We start from the raw sequence: 18560 nt of genomic DNA, 5'->3' as shown, positions 1-18560 counted from the left end.
CTGCACATGGGGGGACTTTATTCTGCTTTAGATGATTATAACATGTATGACAAACCCATTGACCTGTACAACACTGCTCATCTTTTTTTATGCATCTTAATACAGCTTCGTTATTAAGTTTTAGTACAGTATCAGCTCTGACAAGACTATGTTTGTACCATAATTGCTCACAACATGTGCAAACAATTGTTGGCCCTGAAGCAACCAGACACACATGTAAATTAGGAGTTGTGGCACAAACCGTGACAACTCGCTCGGCTCGCCCAGGCTCGCCTCGCTCCTTGTCACAATTTGTGTCCACAACTCCTAATTTACATGTGTGCGCGGAACGCAAGACGCCTTTCTTACCCCCCTCGCGAAACGAGTTGCAAAAAAAGACGTTTAATCCCAGAAAACTTAAGAAAAAGAAAGCTGCAATCTTTATGCAAAGCATGGTTAAAACTAACAAAAAAATCGGGAAAGCAGGCGTGGAAATGGTAAAAAAAAGGAGGAAAATGTGAGTGGCTTTCACATTCCTAACTTCCTGAAGCAGATTCGCCGGACCCGACAGTGTACCAATCGTTGTATGGCGCCATTGTATTAAATTACAACCAACCTTTAATTGCTGTGCCAGAAACAATTCCTATTGAACAAATGCTCTTATTGAGTAAACGAAGATGGGAAGAGGGAGAACTGGAGAAATTAACTTGAATGTAAAGAAAAACTTGAAAAGATCTCGTGGAAAAGCGTTTACAACCTACAAAAAAACAAAAGAAAATGAAAAACAAATAACAATCTTTTTAACAGACGAGCTGATTGAAAAATTAAAAAAACTAGACAGCAGTGTTGTCGCAAACGTTTTAACAAGCTAAACAAAACTTGCACGCTCCGGTGAGTGCATAAATTATTGAGTAACACAGGAAGTCATTGTTTACCCTGTGTCAATTACGTGGGAAACCCCCTTGACGTAATCTAATTGTTTTTTTTTTCATCTTGAATATTTTTAGCCGGAAAACAACTCAAACTCTTTGTATGTGTTTTTTGAGAGCTATGATTTATACAACAACAATATTTAATTTGACTAACATGTAAATATACCGTGAAATATTGAGCTAAGAACTTTCTAGCACATAAAAGAACAATATAAGATCACGGTAATTTTATTCACCAGGCGTCATTACTATTTTTAGTTAATAGGTTATTTCCCGATGTAATGACGTCTTTTGTGACCAATCACAGTTAAAATTATAACTATATATTATTCACATAAGCTTTTTTGTATTACACAAGCAAGCATGGCCGATGTATAAAGACGTTTATCAAACCTTCATTGAAAAAGAAGCAAAGACACAGCTTACGGACATGAATCATTTGGAAACGACAAACGAGGGTCCGATTATAATATTTAACATCAGCCATTCGTGCATTCGCTTCACGAAACCGAATCAATTACGGACAACAATCAGATGCTTGGTCGTGTGAAGTTTTATTGCAAGGTTAAGTATATCGGAAGCTTGAAGACGTTTATCAAACCTTTTTCGATCAAAATTAAGACGATTTAACTCAGTTTATCGAAATGATTCATTTGTAGATGTCTAACGATAGCCTGATACAACTAAAGCGTTTTGCCAAACTTGACAAAAATCGGCCAAGTTACAAGCCTAATTGGAATGCAAATGGGTTACGCGTAACCCGAATTGACCAAAACTTGTCAAGTCATCAAAGGACAGACGCCGCGCTGCCATAAGATGTCCGCCGTTGTCAACGAACAATTTACCATAGATACCGTGGCCATAGATGTCCGCCGTTGTCAAGGAACAATTTACCTTGGATACCGTGGCCATAGATGTCCGCCGTTGTCAACGAACAATTTACCTTGGATACCGCGGCCATAGATGTCCGCCGTTGTCAACGAACATTTAACTTAGCAACTGAATAAAATTATTTTACTTAACACACTTGTAATGTTTATTGATTGCTTATTATATCATTAAAAAGCTGTTGATTTTGCATAAGTCTGACGCTGTGGGACATTCACCCACACACACAAAAAAAATTTGCATGCATTGTTCAGACAAGCCCTTGACTGTGGGGATTAAATCAAGTGTTTATTTTTTTTCTGATTTCGACTCGGCTGAAAGTCACTTTAAGCACGCTTTAACCTTTTATTTTGCCTCGTTCAGGCAAACAACAACCTCTCTTGTGATGTCTCGAACATTTTTTTGCAACTCGAACGACAATGCTTCCATCACAAAGTAAACGACAAGATGAGCGCAGACAATCATTCTTTTATAAAATGAAAAAATGTTTTATTGGACTGAAATTTTATTTCGAAATGTCGGTGGCACTTTCGAGAAGTTTTTTTTCCAATCTTTTGCGTTCTTCTCTCTTGATTTCTTCCCGAATTTTTCCGATGTCTGGCTGGAGTGAATTTGTTTGTTTTTTTGCAAAGTTTGAGCGTAAAGTATCTTTAAGTTGGCGATATTTTTGCATTTCTCGTGTGATCAGTTGAAACTCTTTGTCAGAAACAAGATTATCATTCAGAGCTTGTGAGACAGAGCTGTTTATCGAGTCATGTTTTGCAACAGCCAGAGCGAGGATTCTTGAGTGCTTATTAACTTTACGTTCAAGCTTTTTGTTGATAACTGACAGGCCAGTGGAAGCTGCGCCAGATATACCTGCTACTGCTGCAACAGGAACGCCGATAACAATTCCAACACCAGTAAGTGAAGTGGCAACAGCTCCAGAAGACAGAGCTGCAGTCACGGCGCCAAGACAGACCACGGAATAGTGAATAACTTTCCGGACTTTTTTATATTTTTTTAACACAAGCCTGTAATGCTCAGCTTCAGCGGATATTTCTTTTTCAATTTTACTTATTTCAGTCAGCCGAAAATTCTCGGCATTTGTTGGGAGGCTTGGATAAAGTTGTGTTTCTTCGCGATCACCATAAGCAGGGGCACTCGGGAGCACATTAGCAGATGACATGGTCTCGTATATATAAAAGTTATTTTTGTATTTAATTTAATTCAATTCCAACTCATATGTAAGATTTGTGCCGTTAAAATCGAATGGCTTTCCATTCTCATCTCTAATCGAAAGAGTCAGAGATGATACATTTTCTTCAGCAGAAACGTCGCGCAAGACGTTAAAATGTGTATTTTGGTAATAAACTTTTTCATACGGTTTTCCACGTATGTCAAAAAACGCTAAAAGGCTTGATGGCTTACCATTTAGCGAGCTTTGTTGCTTGTCGATAAGGTCACAGTTGATGAAGTAATTTTTAGGATTTGAAACATTATTTACCTCAATTGTTTCAAAATATTCCTTTTCAATACTTGCGTAATTCTCAATCCCAGGCAAATTAAAGAACTTAATAAGACTTCCATTCAGTCCGAAAGCTTTTAAATTGGGCTCTTTTGCTTTTATTATCAATGAACGACCTGCAATGCCTTTTGTTACAGAAAACATGTTTTTCTCTGGAAATCCTTTTTCAAAAATACTCCCAATGTCATCGAGTGAGAAGTTTCCTTGCCGTATATAACGCGCCTTTTCTTCCTTGTTCACTTGTTTATAAAAAACTATTCCATCCTTTTCCAAACTATTCCAGCTGTTGTAAAGAGAACAACTTAAAAGCCGGATATAGCTTGGTTTTGGAATAGGCTGGTCAAAATAAACAGTGTTCGGATTTTCTTTTGTGGTAACAGTCAGCACAACCATTTTTATATTAAATAAAAATAAAAAATGTTTAATATAAAAGAGGACCATGGATGCAAAAACAAGAGGTTTTATGAAGTGGATGAAAACCCCAGAAGCAACTACAATTTCTAAAGCGGCAAAAGACAATGCATGGAAACCTTTTCTTGCAAAATATCCAAACGCTGACCGAACAAAATTTGTTGCACAGGTTGAGTTCGCGTACAACCACACAGCAACGGCAGACATTTATTACAAGGCAGGGCAAGGCCATTTGATAAATGTTTTTGGCTCTGACAGCAAATATTGGAGCCCAGAGATGAAAAAAGCACTGGGGGTGAATCAAATTTCAGGCGGTTTTCCACAACAGCTGTTACCAAGCGGCGCAAAAGGCTCATCTTTGCCAGTAGTATAGGTAGGCGCTTTCACAGTGCTCCAATCAGATTGCAGGATTATGGCAGTGAACCAATCACAGGTCCGGATATAGACCACGTGATCCCTTAGGGACCCACGTGACCAACCCCTCCTACGTCATCACTTAATGAATTCAAGATGGCGGCTTTACTTTTAATTTATTCAACATGGTGAGCCCGGATATGGGTCACGTGGTACCTTAGGGACCCACGTGACCAAACCCTCCTACGTCATCACTTAATGTATTCAAGATGGCGGCTTTACTTTTAATTTATTCAACATGGTGAGCCCGGATATCGACCACGTGGTTCCTTAGGGACCCACGTGACCAAACCCTCCTACGTCATCACTTAATGTATTCAAGATGGCGGCTTTAATTTTAATTTATTCAACATGGTGAGCCCGGATATGGGTCACGTGGTACCTTAGGGACCCACGTGACCAAACCCTCCTACGTCATCACTTAATGTATTCAAGATGGCGGCTTTAATTTTAATTTATTCAACATGGTGAGCCTGGATATCGACCACGTGGTCCCATTGGGACCTACGTCATCAAAGCCCTCCGATATTCGATACTCGATACTCGACATTCGATACTCGATACTCGATACTCGATATTCGATACTCGATACTCGATATTCGATTTTCGATTTTCGATATTCGATATTCGATACTCGATACACGATATTCGATACTCGATATTCGATTTTCGATATTCGATATTCGCGATACACTCACACTTCATAGTGAGTTAGCAAGACCACCATCCCTTATATATTGCTCGCAAATTTCCATGCTTTTTCAAAGAATTTGGGTCGGCGATACTGAGAAAAAACACGCTTGTAAAGCTATTTTTTAAAAAATCACGTGAGAGAGGGGGGATGGGGGTATCCCCCTTTCTCGGGTGTACTGGGAACGAGTACGAGAGTTTTGTTTGTTTGCTCAAGTCGGTGATCGAATGCACATACGACAACATGTAAACGTTTAACCACGTCTTTATTGTGTTCAACAACATTAAAGTTTCAACTTTTTCTTGGCTTGCATGATTCGTTTGACAATGCGTTCCGTCATGGTTTTACTTCCAGGTAATTTGTTGATGGCTTTAATCATTTTCTCGTCGGCTTTCCACTTGTCCCTTAGATTCTTGGCGTGACTGTAATCGATGTCGTGCTGTTTGGCGATCTTGTCTAATCGATTGATGCCCGGGTCCCCGCGTTTCAATCGCTTTGCCAATTTGGTTCCGGGACCCATGTACTGATAACCGGGCCAGTGAAATTCGATTCCAGTCTTCCCGAGCCACTTCTGAATGTCGATCCCACGTCCGCGTTGTCGTCGCCGTGTCGTCTTTTTTTCAGTCCTCTTCTTCTTGGTCTTCGTCATACTCCAATTTTCGTCTCAACTTTTTGCCTTTGGCCCAATCTTCCCAACCGGGTAATGGTTTCAGTTTCTCGGCTTCCGTTTTTCGCACAGCTGGCTTTTTCCTCGTCTTTAGTTTCTCTTCTAAACTCTTGAATCTCTCTGCCAATGTCGGTTTGCCCGCAGGTGCCGTTTTTGCTTTCTTTGTCGCCTTCGGGGTGACTGTGGGAGGTGATTTCTTGGCACTCCCTTTTATGAGTTGTTTCAACATGGTCTCCACGGGTCCCGTCACCAAACCTACATTCTCCAACTCCTCCTCCTCCTCCTCCGCTTCTTCGCCCGGCCGTCTGGCTGTTACTCCTCCCATGGGAAATTGACGTATCCGTTTGGTCAAACGAGCCCGTTCGCGAGCGAGAGGTTTCACTCGTGCCACGGCGATACCGTCGGGAACGGATTTATCTTTTAACAGCAAGTGACTTTCGGCTGCTATGCGAGCCGCTTTGTTCAACAATGCATTGTCCGTGATTTCGCCTTTGTAATATTGCACCAAACGATTCAAGTCTTTAGCGGGAACCATCACGACTTCCTCGGTCATCTTTGAAGTATTCTTCTAACAAGCTTTCGTAACACCCTTGCCAGTAACGAACTTCCTCTTCTAACTTGTCTATGCGCCTTTTCAAGTCGCTTCTCGATGTACACTTGTCGCTACACTCCTTGCACAGTACTAGGGTCTTTCCTTCCGGAGTCTCTTGCCTCTCTCGAATGCAATCTTCGCACTCTGCGTCGTATTTTAAAGCCAAATAGTCATGATTGACGCGGGCGTAGGCTTTGTGCCAATGGTCTGCTCTCTTTTCCCACTCTGCTTCTCTGTCCGCCGATTCGCGTAACATTTTCATCATTGTCTGGAGGGTGTTTTGCAGAGACATGCTTGGTAGATCTGTTGCAGTCCTTTCCAAAACCCGCTACCCTTCTGTGACAGGAGACCTTCTCGCCTTCTCTTCAACGAGTTTCTGCGCTTACCCAGTTCGCGCAAGACCTTCTTATATCGTCGCAGCTTGGCGGTGATCGGTGGACTGAGCGGAATGCGGTTCTTGAGCAAATTCAATACCATCTCACTCACGGCGTTGATCTGATCGGCGTTGGCGTGCTGTAACATCTCTTCTCGCTTGAACCGATTGGCTTCTCTCAGAATGCTCTCCAAGAACGGACGCTGTCGACGTAATCGATTCATACTTCCCACAGGGCTGGACGTCGGTTGTAACTACCGGTGACGCCCTTTGCCCCCATCCTCTTATAGCGTTTGTCCTTTCCCAATTTATAACCTAACTTGCCGGCAAACTTGAGTATGTCCAATAAACCCTCTCCTCTCCACACGGGTCCTCTTTTAGGTTGTTTTCGTCTTCTCCTTACTATCTTTCTTCCTCGCACCATCTTGTCACAGAATGCAGTCTGTTGTAACTACCGGTGACGCCCAATGCCCCCATCCTCTTATAGTGTTTTTAATCTCTTTTTCTTTCGAGTGGCTGCATCCAAGGCTTTCTTTGCACCCCAACCTGCAGCACCCGATGCAGCACCCAAAGCGATTGCTTTTCCACCCGCGATCAAAGCTGGTATCAAGGCTGCTAAGGGTAAAATACCACCCTTCTGTCCTATTCTTCTCCTGCCAGCACGTCTCCGCCTTTGCGTCACACGTTTCTTTCTCCTCATGGTCCTATCGTCGTCGCGGTCTACGTCTATAATGATTTACATTATCCATTATCCCTTTAAATCCTTGACTGGCCAATTTACCACCCAACGTGAAGAATGTGGGTGAAGGACCCGAGAGAAACATGCTGGCCCCCTCGGCTATCTTGTCCACCAAACGATGTTTACGTCTCGCGAGAGCCCCACCTCGCTGCCTCTTTCTTCTGGCCTTACGTTTCGTTCTCCCCATCCTACCATAACTGTCACTTCAGACGGGGGTACCTTCGGATTTATCGTGTTCTCTTTCGTACGCTTGCACGTACTTGTCGGCCACGGGCGGCTTGAAATCGGTGATCGTGTCATCTAGAGTTTGCATCTTGATCAAGAATCCTTCTAGTTCGTCCATCGGAAGACCGCGCGCGTACGTTCTCAATTCGATCAACGTCTTGTCGTAGGTGGTGTAGGCAAAACGACATACGTCCACTTTGAACGAATATTTCTTGAAATCGTTCCAGCCCTTGACGACAGTCCCAGCTGAAGTTAGGCATGCCACAATAACACTATTTTCTGTAAGGGAACCCGCAATGATACCCGCTGCCACGATGAATAAAGCCAAAGCGTTCAATGAAGCATGGCACCACTTAAAATGGTAAAACATTTGACGATGACACCACCACTTTTTGTGGTAAAAGGTATACAATCCGTCCAATCTGTGTAACAGGTCTGGATCCAAGGTCGTCTTCGACCCGTTTAGTAGGGACATCTTTAATGGCTCACTCTCGTCGAGGTACGACGAACGGTTGGTCGTCCCCCGTCTTTATAGGTCGTAGTGATGGTGTTTGTCGTGGTGATGCCTGCGATGCGACGTCCAGCCGCCACTTGACGTTGATCGTTGAACAGCATTTGCAATTGACGTTGCATGTCGTCTTGATTCAATCGGTGTGGACCACCCGTTAGCGTTCCTTGACCTGCAGGTACGTTGGACCTCGAGGAAGCAGGTCTCAAAGTCCCCGTACCCACTGCAGGAGACGGTAATTGATCCAAGTACCGTCTAAGGACTATGGGGTCGATTCGATCCAATGCCTGTTCCAATCCCCCTCGGTTGACGTTGACGATCGGAATGGTACTAGGACTGGTTCCTACTCCTGCTGGCGAATGTCTTGACATGTCTTTCTAGCTCTCTCTTCTAATGTCTGGATCAATTCGCTGAAGTAAGTCTCGTTATATTCTCTCACGAATTTCCACATCTGGCGCTTTTCGGCCAAATGTAGCACAGTTCGCATGGCCTCGTAGTCCATGTCCTCTTCTCTCATACGCTCGAAATGACGACCGCACAGGTCCAAGAACGCGTGCCACACGTGATCGTTACGTACGAACATCTCGAACGAATCTGTAACATCTCATGCATCCCTCGTCTTTTAAGAGGTGGCTAAAAATCCGTCTGTCGTCGCCACTGGCAGGGTGTAGATCCAATACCATGTAACCAAAGGGTCTTTCCGTCGTCTTGGTGTAGACGTCCATCACATCTTGCCATCGGGAGGGAAACGCTTGTAACAGTAAATTCCTCATGCCCAATTGATCGCGAGGGTTCTTGAAAGCCACGATGTAATGCGCATTTCGAGAAATGCTCTTGGCGTATTTTCCCGGCGGAAACATGTCTTGACACAAGTACAGGACGGTGATGTTCCTGTGGTGGGAAAGTTTGGTGAACAGATCCAATACTCTCTTGTCGTTTCCTCCTTCTTCCATCAGATCGTCCAATACCATCACCCCTCCACGGGGAAACCATTTGGTCAAATCTACTTCTTCGGGAATCCCTTCGTGAAATTTCACGCCTCGCTTTTTCATGTGCGCGAAACCGTCTTGCCAAGCCCCAAAACAGTAATGAATGGTCTCAAAAGTACCGACTCGGTAAAACAAGTCTTTCCGCAGCTAGAGGGGCCCACGATCAAAATGCTAGAGGGCATCCGAAAGCTAAAGGCTTCACCGCGCTCCATGGCGAAATGACATTCGTCAAAAAACGAGCAATGATATAAGCATGTTGCAGAAAAAAAGTCTGCAACGAATCCCGATCTCCCGAGCGACAGACGACACACACCTTATTTATTTCAACGTTTTTATTTGTCATCTCACAACAACAAGTGTCTTACACCGCAGAGAGACGGTTCACAATCCTGATGGTATTCCATCTTACAAATTTTGTGCCACGACGTTTCCTTCGAGATCAATTGCTTCAACATTTGCCCAACTTTATGATCATTGTACACGTAATCGTGTTTCTTGAATCTCGCTTCGAATTGACTCATGCTACGTCCTTCGGCCCTATCGATGAGATACATCAACGCGTAATCGCCGCAGCTCTGACTGTACAACGATTGTAGACTCTGTCCGTTGCGCTCCACGTACTTCCAATGATCGTCCAACCAATTTTGCAACGGTTGCGCCGTCTGGTACACCTCCAGGGGTAAGGCGTAACTGTCCAATACTTCGCACACGTTTCCATTCGTCCACAGCGCGATCCAATGCCGACCGCGCATGTAGTGAGGATCGGTGTTGACGATGTACCCGCGGGCTTCCGTCTTGAGTGGTTTTCGAGGTAATCGATCGCAGGCCACCGTCCCGTAAAAGTAAGGTTTCAACGACGGGTGATGTCTGGCCAACTGATCCAACTGCACGTTATTCAAAGTCACTTTTTCCATCACTAACGCTGGTACACGTCGTACAACACGGCTTTGTTCTTGTCTATCTTCAAGAGATTCTCAAACTCTCCGTACACGATGATGGTCAAGTTCACAGCTGGGTTGGCTCCAAAGTTCAGCTCTATTAGTAGATTTCCGGCTTGCTTGGGGTTCATCCTGTAACTGTCCACGCATCCATTGGCCACGTTGTCGAACACGAACAACGTGCAATTCTTTCCTTGTCCCCAATCGTCCCCTCTCACCATGTTTCCTTGCTGCTTGCACAGGCAACCGGTGGCTTGCAAGAAACGGTGGTACCCTCTGAGATCTTTGGTGCCATCGTTGTGGACCAACTCTAGCGTCTCGTAAGGATACTCTTCTCCTCCCACGAGTTGTTTTATGCTGCTCATTCCAAACTTCTGAAAACAGAAGGGATCGTTGACCACGTTCCCGGTGAAGGCTGTGGACAGTACCATACCCACGATCACGCGGTTGGGAATTCTTCCTTGGAACAAATTGGTGCATTCGTACCGTCGTTGATCTCCCTGCATGTTGAAGGTCCGAATCTCGCTTCTTACGGTCGGGTAACTCACCACTTGACTCTTGGTGGTCATCTCATCCATCAGTCTCCTGTACGTCGTGGGATTGAGACGCACTTGACACAGGTACATTCGAACTTTGACTTCCTCGGCCGTCAACTTTCCTGCCAGACCCACTCCGTTCAAGAACACGTCAGGAGAATTGAAGTACATCTGTATTCCTATCTGCACTCTGGGTACCAACAACTTGCTCAGATGAAACACTTCGATGAGGGGTTTGAAACGCAACACGTGTCGCTTGCCTTCCGTGTAATTGGCTTGTTCTGCTTTAGAGTTCTTGAGAGCCTCCTTGTGATTGGCGGTCAGGGCTACATAGTCTGCGTGTCCAGCTCCAGCGTTGGCTGCTGTGTTCGTGTTATTGTCCGTCCACGTGGCTGGGAAATCGATATGATTGTACCATCCTTGAGGTTTCAAGATGGTTTCTCCATCACGTCTGTCGTAATTCAGCAACGTTTCCAAGAAGGCTCTGTAATGGTACGTGTCCGTCTGGGGACTGATGAGAGTACCGTTGAGACGCACGCTGATTTGCTTGAACAGAGAATGGGCTAGATTGTTGACGGGCCACAGCTTGTCGGCAGCTGCCACGTTCTCATCGTTGTCTTTCTTCAGTTGCAATTCTACCTCGAAGAAGCTACGGCTGAGATCGATGTAATCTTCTTGGGGGTCGATCTGAAACTCCACCGGATTGATGCCTGTGGTGTAGGTCTGAACGGGGACCATCCGATACGACGAGACGCTGACGTCTGTCGGTGGTACGGCAAATAGATCCAATCGAGGATTGGCCTCGCGTCTCGACTGCGGGTAGGCGCTCGAGATGGTTTCGGTCATCGTCTTCTCTTCCTTCTTGCACGGCGCTTCCGTAAGGTCTGTATCCAGTCGTAGCCAGGAGGCTTTCTGACCTCGGGACCTATCCACCCGCCCTTTTGTACTTTTCGTCGTCGCCTCTTTTGTCCCAACAAGGCCTGGTTCAAAAGTGCCAGTGAGAATCCTTCTCCCCGCTGTCTGACGGGGGCGCGTTTGGATCGGACCAATCTAGACGATCGCGAGTAAACGGGATTCATTTTTCGCCAAAGATGTCGTTCAGTTTTCTCTTGACGTTTCGTTCTATGACGTTTTTCAGTTTGCGTTTCACGACTCGTTTAGGACCACTCTTGGCTCCTTGACCCGCTTTACGAATGCGGTCCGCGACGCCGCGCCCACTCTTAAATCCTCTCACGGCTCCACCGAGAGACTCTCTCACGATGTCGGCCAAAAATCCGTTCCCCTCTTGAGGTGGAGGATCCGGTGTGAAACGCGTCAGGGCACCGCCTCTCATGTTCGCTTGATATGTAAGGTCACGATCGTGTTGCCTTCGCCAAAATCCACCAGTTTACCTGTAGTCTCGCTCACTTGCGTTTCAATAATGTCCACGATCTGGTTGCGGAGTGGAATATATTGTATGTGGAGAGGTTCAAAGTACTTGATACCTTTTCCTTCACGTTGAAAGTGAATTTCCCGCAACAGATCCGTGACTTGATTTCCCACAACGGAACTACCACCCACATCTGAGTAAACGAAAAGCGTACGCGATGCATCTCCAATCACTTTTTAGAAGGCTCTGTTGAGTTTCACAAAGCGCCAGTTACAATAGCAACTCAAGAAAAGCTGTCCATTCTCAACAACCCAGAAATTTTTCCTGCCCTCTCCAAAATCATCCACGTCTATAGGATCGGGTATCGTAGCGTGGTGGCATTCCGGCTTCAGGTTCGGCCCGAGAAACACGTTTTCTTTCTCGTCCTTTTTTACCCATCCCATGTCAAAGGCCAAATCCTCGTTGAAAGACATGTAATATGGGACGCCTTCAGTTTTCACTTCCGAGACGTCCAAGTTCGAGTTGTCGAGGACTAGTTCTTCACCTTCCCACTTGAACGTATATTCCCACTGCTTTCCATTATCGGGCGACTTGGTCAAGTCTCCCACGATACGCTTGTATTCTTTGACTTGATCGAACTTGAAGACCAGGGCTTTCATGAAACTGAGGCCATCCACGATGTTGTCGTCATATAGAATGTCCTGGAACGTCAGATCGGTGGTCACCGACTTGCTTTGCACGCGACCCTCGTTGTCTTTGCGCTTGAGCATCCACTGGGCACTCAAGAGAGGAAACTTGAACGACTTAAAGCGAGTTAAGTCGATGCTGGCATCTGGCACGGAAATGCTACTCAATCCCACTTTCCAACCGGTTCCTTCCAATCGTAGCGGGTGAGGTAATCGCACCTTGAAAGAGTTTGCTCTATTCTCTGGAAACTCGGTTCCGCTGCTGTGACTGGGTAACGTGACGTAAAATCCTTCCTCGTGGCTCATGATTTTTTTAGAGCCGTCTTCTCGATCCAGCTGTCGTACTTGTCTGGCCAGCCTTTCCAGTGCACCAAGACTTTATTTCCTTTTCGTTTGACGATCTTGTCCACCCTGAAGACATCGTCGTCGGACACTGCGACTTTTTGTAGATCTTCCTTGTAAAACGTACCGCGAAGGGGGGTGTCGTCCAACTCTTGGATCTTGTAAGTCGTGACGGGTGGTCCCCGACGCACCTCTCGTATCACAAACACTTCTTCGGTCCAGCCGGGTAAATACCCTTTCTCGAACGTGCGAAATTTCTTGTTCAATCTCACGCGTTCTCCTACTTTTAGCGGGGTTTTTCGTTCTCTTTTACCCGACGACAATCTCTTCGCGTACAGACGTTCCCACACTTTTCCTTCGTTGCTCGCATTCACTTTCTCGGGGCTGGTGCCGATGCTACGATGGTGGGATCCGTTGTACCCTTTCACCAAGGCCTGGAGTACAGGTAGGTAACTCAGCGTGTTCTTGGCGGTAAAGTATCGGTACATGCGTTCCTTGAGAGTGCGGTTGAAGCGTTCCACGATGCTGGCTTTGGTATCTCCGGCCGTGGAAAAGTGGTGGATGCCTTCCCGTTTCATCAACGCGGCAAACGTCTTGTTGTAAAATTCTTTCCCGTCGTCGGTCTGTAGGTTCTGAGGTTTGCGTCCATCGGCTCGTTTCAAAATCTTGGCAAAGGCGCCCGACACCGTTTTTCCCGTCTTGTCTTTTAGGGGTTCCACCCAAGCATATTTAGACAAGACGTCAATCACGTTGAGTAGATATCTGTGACCCTTGTTGTATTTGGACAACGGTTGCGTTTCCACTAAATCGGCTACCCACTGCTGGTCGACGTTAAACACCAGGACCGGTAACGTGGCAAAACGACGTCTGCGCGGTTTGTGAAGGGTATAACCCAAATCGCGCTCCAATACTTTTTTGGCTGTGTCGACGGATATCTTGTGCGATTTGGCGAATCTTGCTATCCCACCCAAGCTACCCGGTTGACTGGGATCGTGGTAGTCCGAAAGTATCTTCTCGTCCTTTTTCTTTTTCTTCAGCTTCTTTGGCATGTTGACGACGCTCTGACCACCCTCATATATAAGTGCCGTGTAATTTATGAGCTGCCTCTTCGATCGTGGTCGGATGAAGTTTGTAAATAGAAGCAAACAGCTCGGCTGGATCCTTGAAATGTCTCAACCATAATATAAACGGTATCAATCTGAAATAGTTTATTTCTATGTGAGTGGCTTCGAACACTCTCAAGGGGGAGTCACTTGTATCTTCCGGTATATCTATACCCCTCCCAAATTCAGCATACGCTTTCTCGCACAATCTTTTCAACCACTCCCACTTTCCATACAGATCCATGACAAATGAACTTTTATTTATACAACGTCAATTTAAATAGCCTGCATCAATAAATATGTTATCAAAAGATTTTGTACATGTTTCACAACTTCTAGGTCTCCACAGTTTGGCTTTTTGGTAGTCGTCGCCCAGGTAAGCTTCGTCTTTATCCATGGCGCAACGGTTGCAGAGATCTCTGTCTAACAGTCTATCCGCTATTTCTTGCCAGCGATTGCTTTCTAGGCGTTGCAATTTTACTTGAGTTGCCAGTTGGTTGCACAGTTCTTCGTACGTGTTTGCGTCGACCGTGATGGGTTGTTTCAAGTAAGCAGACAATGTCTGGCTTAGGGCTACACTCGCTCTCAACGGGGCGATGAGATCTTCTAAACCACTCCGGTCGTCAAAGTCGCAGACGTTCGCGTTCAACCAGAACGAGACGCCATTGCCAATGGGCGGCGGTTTGCGAGACGTCGCGAAGAAAAAGGCTCGCTGTAATGGCACGTAGACAAATTCATTCCAATGTCTATCCCAGAGATAACCGCGCCCAATGTCTTTGAGGGTCGTTAGGACGGCTCCCTTCCAGTGAGGGTTCTCTTTGAGCCATTCACTTTCGGTGACGCGGTTCTTGGCACACCCGCGCTCTTTCACCATGTCCTCGAAGACATAGACTCTCCTTGGAATGTTTTCGGGTATGGTGGTGGGATAGTCTAACGACAACGTACTCATTCCCGTGTCGGTCTGGATCTTTTTTTCTAGCTTTGTACAATTGGTGTAGAAGAGGCGTTGTTCCAGGTCCATCCAGTTTTTTCTCGTACCCATGTCACTGCTCTTGGCTTGCTTCGGCCGAACCTTTGTGTAATGCACTCTCGAGATCGCACATCCAATGCTCTTGACACTGCATAAACGTGTAGCCGGCTTCCATGCCACGTTTCGCGCGCTCCAATAGGTAATCTTCGTCTGACTGAAAATCGTCCCTTTTTAGATCCCTATAGTAAGGCAATGGTTCCCAGTCCTTGGGATCTCCTTGTACAAAGACACCGTTGACTTGTGGGGTTTGAGTTTGAGTTTGGCTGGAATCGCTGTCTGTGCTTTCCATCGCTGCAACTGAGTCGACAAATGGACGCGCAGCTCTTTTTATACGTTGGATGACGTCACCTGGGTCATTGCCGGTTGGTCGGAAGAGGTCACGTGTTACTTCTCTGGTTGGTTCGTGCGTATTGACGTCATCCGAGAGTAGAGTATAAAAGCGCCGTGTTGTCTCCTGTTAGTCCTCAGTTGGAGCATCGAGAGCACCATGGACGTAGCAGAACCCAGCAAAAAGCGACAGAGGAGAGGGACTGGAAACCCCAAGAAACCCAAAGTTCCCCGTAAAAAGAGACATCCTACAAAGAAGAAGATGGAGTTGAAAGAGGAAGTGTTGGAGGAGGGGGAAATTTTCGACCCCAACCAGTTCCTGCAACAGACCTTTGACGACACGGAGCGCGACCCGGTTTGCCCCGTCCACAAAGAACCGCTGACCAAGAGAATGACGGACGGGGGATGGGAGTTCTACTTTTGCCCCCACACGAGCGAAGGCACCATCTGTTTCATTTGCACCGGTAGCGCCCACATTGACCAGTACGTGGTGGCGGTCAATCAACAATTACCGGCTTACTATTATTGGAACATGAATAAGATGAAATGTTACTGCAACGAGAGTCTCATTCTGAGCATGTCGAAATCAGAGAGCAACCCGGACAGGATCTACCTCAAGTGCAGAAAAGGGAAATGTCGGTTCTTCCAATGGGCCGACAGTGTTCCGTTTGGCAAGATCAAAGCCTGGCTGGAAGGAAAGGAATATGTAGGAAACGAGGATCCCCTCTACTCGAGAAGGTCTGGACTTGACTCTAGGGACGAATTTGGATACCCCAGAAGAGGACAAGACGTGGTGGATAGACCGCAACGAATTCTGGATGGGAGACCCGCCTTCAAAGTACAACACTACCCACCCCCGGTCAAGGATTGGATTGGTGATCTTCCCTTGGACGAGTCATCGGTCAAACAGTGTCAAGAGCAAAAGTTTTGGGTGGATGGAGAAGGGAAAATTATTCTTCCCCCGGAATTGGCTGGCGTGAAGTACGACTCGGATGAAGAGAAAATACTGAGAAATCAACTGTATCTGAGATGCATTTCCCAGAAACAATATCCTAATTTGGATCATTGAGATTTACAGTTTAAACATTTTCATATGTATTCTACGTCAAGCATCAGAGTGCAGTTGGCTCTGGCATGACTCCGGAAAACGTGTGCATGATCTTGGACTTGGAAGGTTACTTTGTGGAGAAGACGTTTCGAGTACGCGAGTTGGGTTATTACACTTGGCAAGAAAAGTTCGGACGCCATGCTTTCTACATGAGAATGTCGTGGTGCAACTTATCTTCCAGAGACAGAAAAACCGTGTCTTACGTCAAATACAACGTGCACGGACTGACGTATCAACCCAGAAAGGAAGAAAAGGCCTACGAGTATGACAGGGTGGAGGAGGTGATGTGGGATTTGTACGAGGAGACCAAAACCCCCGAGAGAACCGTGGTGGCTTACAAGGGAGGACACGTCGAAAGAGACTTGTTGGACAAACTGAACATTCCTAGCGTGAATTTAGACCTGTACGGATGTCCGAAATACGACGTGTTGAAAGAGATGATTGTAGAACCTTTACCTAGTTGCGGTTTTCATTTAAACGAAGGACATTGTCCGATGACCGAATGTTATGCTTTCTGGTTATGGTACCAGACTTTTGTTGTTAAATAAATTTAAGAATTGCTCCATGCCGAAACTGAATTACGAGAGGATGGTATTCAATCGCTTTAACAACAACAACAAATACCGCACGCTAAATTATATTTTTTTTCGCGAGCGGTGAAAATCACAACAAAGTCGATGACACTTGTGCTTAGAGACCAAAAACGTGAAAATTTCGGCTCAATAACTTTCATCGAAATAATATCTTTTATGGTTGGACGTCCTTTTTGATTTAAGGGCCGAAAAAATAATTTTTCTTCGAGAAAAAAAAAACATTTGAACAACGGCCGAATGAACCACATACAACAATTATATTTTTAGCGACCGGTGAAAAATCACAACAAACTCGTTGACACACTTGTTTAGGGTGTAAAAATGTGAAGATCCGGCTCAATGACTTGCTTTGAGATTCACTAAAATAATATCATTCATGGTTGGACGTCCCTTTCATTTCAAGGCCTCAAAAACAAACAAACAAACGCATTTAAACAACAACAAATACCACACGCTAAATTATATTTTTTCGCGAACGGTAAAAATCACAACAAAGTCGTTCACACACTTGTTTAGAGTCTAAAAATGTGAAAGGTTCGGCTCAATTACTTGCTTTGAGTTTCACTGAAATGATATCATTCATGGTTGGACGTCCCTTTGATTTAAGGGTCGCAAAAATATTTTTTCCTCGAGAAAAACGCATTTGAACAACGGCCAAATGAACTGCACGCTAAAATTATATTTTTTCGCGACCGGTGAAAAATCCCAACAAAGTCGTTGACACACTTGTTTAGAGTCTAAAAATGTGAAAGAGTCGGCTCAATGACTTGCTTTGAGTTTCACTGAACTGATATCGTTCATGGTTGGAGGTCTCTTTGCTTTAAGGGCTGCGAAAAAATTCTTCTTCGAGAAAAATGCATTTGAACAACGGTCAAATGAACCGCTCGCTAAAATTATATTTTTCGCGAGCGGTGAAAAATCACAACGGAGGCGGTGACACATTTGTTTAGGTTTTTTAAAAATCGTTAAAGCTTCACTTCTAGGTGGCTAGGTTTTATTTTTTCTGAATCCTAGTTGAAGGTTCCTTCGATATTTTTAGGACCGCGAAAAGAAAAAGATGAAAGCGTTTGTTTACGAAAGACAACGACAACTGCGCGAGCAATTTCGCTTAAAAGAATAATTCAGTCCATTGTTCATTCGTAAAGTTCGGTTTCATGTTTTCTTGACCATAAACACAACTAGACCAAAAAAAACTTGAACGAAATGAACGGGTCTAAAACCTTTTTCTTCTTTACTATGCACGGTTCATGATGGCCGCACGAACAAAAACAAACCACTCGTCAAAATTTACAACGTAACCAAATTTATTTTTCGCAGTAAATACATTTTATCAAACGCTCTTCGTCTTGTACAGTAGAGTATGGAGACATTAGCTCACCTTAAAGCTTATATCCTTCTTGAAAAGAGCTGTAATCCGACAAGAAAACTTCGTCCGTTTTGCTGTACTTTTCCGAGAATGAACACACGCGGGTTCCTAGAATTCCGAGAATTCCGAGAAAGATTCTCCACGCGCGTGCGTCGGGATTTTTCCCTTGGGGAAAATCCCGTCAGCTTGGGATTTTACCCTTGCGGGGAAAATCCCGTCACCTTGGGTGACATTGATCATGAGATCT

General features: G+C 45.2%; 4 protein-coding genes across 4 annotated transcripts in view; all 4 read right to left on the bottom strand.

The window, feature by feature from the left end:
• Nucleotides 1-18560, bottom strand: part of LOC144644514 (mitogen-activated protein kinase kinase kinase 2-like) — a 128163-nt gene that overhangs the window by 46195 nt on the left and 63408 nt on the right. The gene's annotated exons all lie outside the window — the stretch shown is intronic.
• On the bottom strand, nt 7508-8978 carry LOC144648074 (uncharacterized). Its single transcript, XM_078507714.1, has one exon. It carries the CDS (start codon nt 8976-8978, stop codon nt 8496-8498), a length of 483 nt encoding a protein of 160 aa, XP_078363840.1. The 3' UTR covers nt 7508-8495.
• On the bottom strand, nt 9832-10526 carry LOC144636125 (uncharacterized protein F54H12.2-like). Its single transcript, XM_078495260.1, has one exon. The coding sequence runs from the start codon at nt 10477-10479 to the stop codon at nt 9832-9834; it is 648 nt and encodes a 215-aa protein (XP_078351386.1). The 5' UTR covers nt 10480-10526.
• LOC144636113 (uncharacterized) lies at nt 10528-11244 on the bottom strand (the record flags this gene model as incomplete). The annotated part of the gene is made up of 1 exon (XM_078495250.1): nt 10528-11244. A coding segment is annotated over exon 1 (708 nt), but the record flags the coding sequence as incomplete, so codon positions are not given.

This window comes from Oculina patagonica, chromosome 1, assembly GCF_052425735.1.
Source record: "Oculina patagonica isolate OP01 chromosome 1, crgOcupat, whole genome shotgun sequence".
Lineage (NCBI taxonomy): Eukaryota > Metazoa > Cnidaria > Anthozoa > Scleractinia > Oculinidae > Oculina > Oculina patagonica.
The sequence above is the reverse complement of the archived record's forward strand: the minus strand, read 5'-3'. Positions and strand labels throughout refer to the sequence as shown.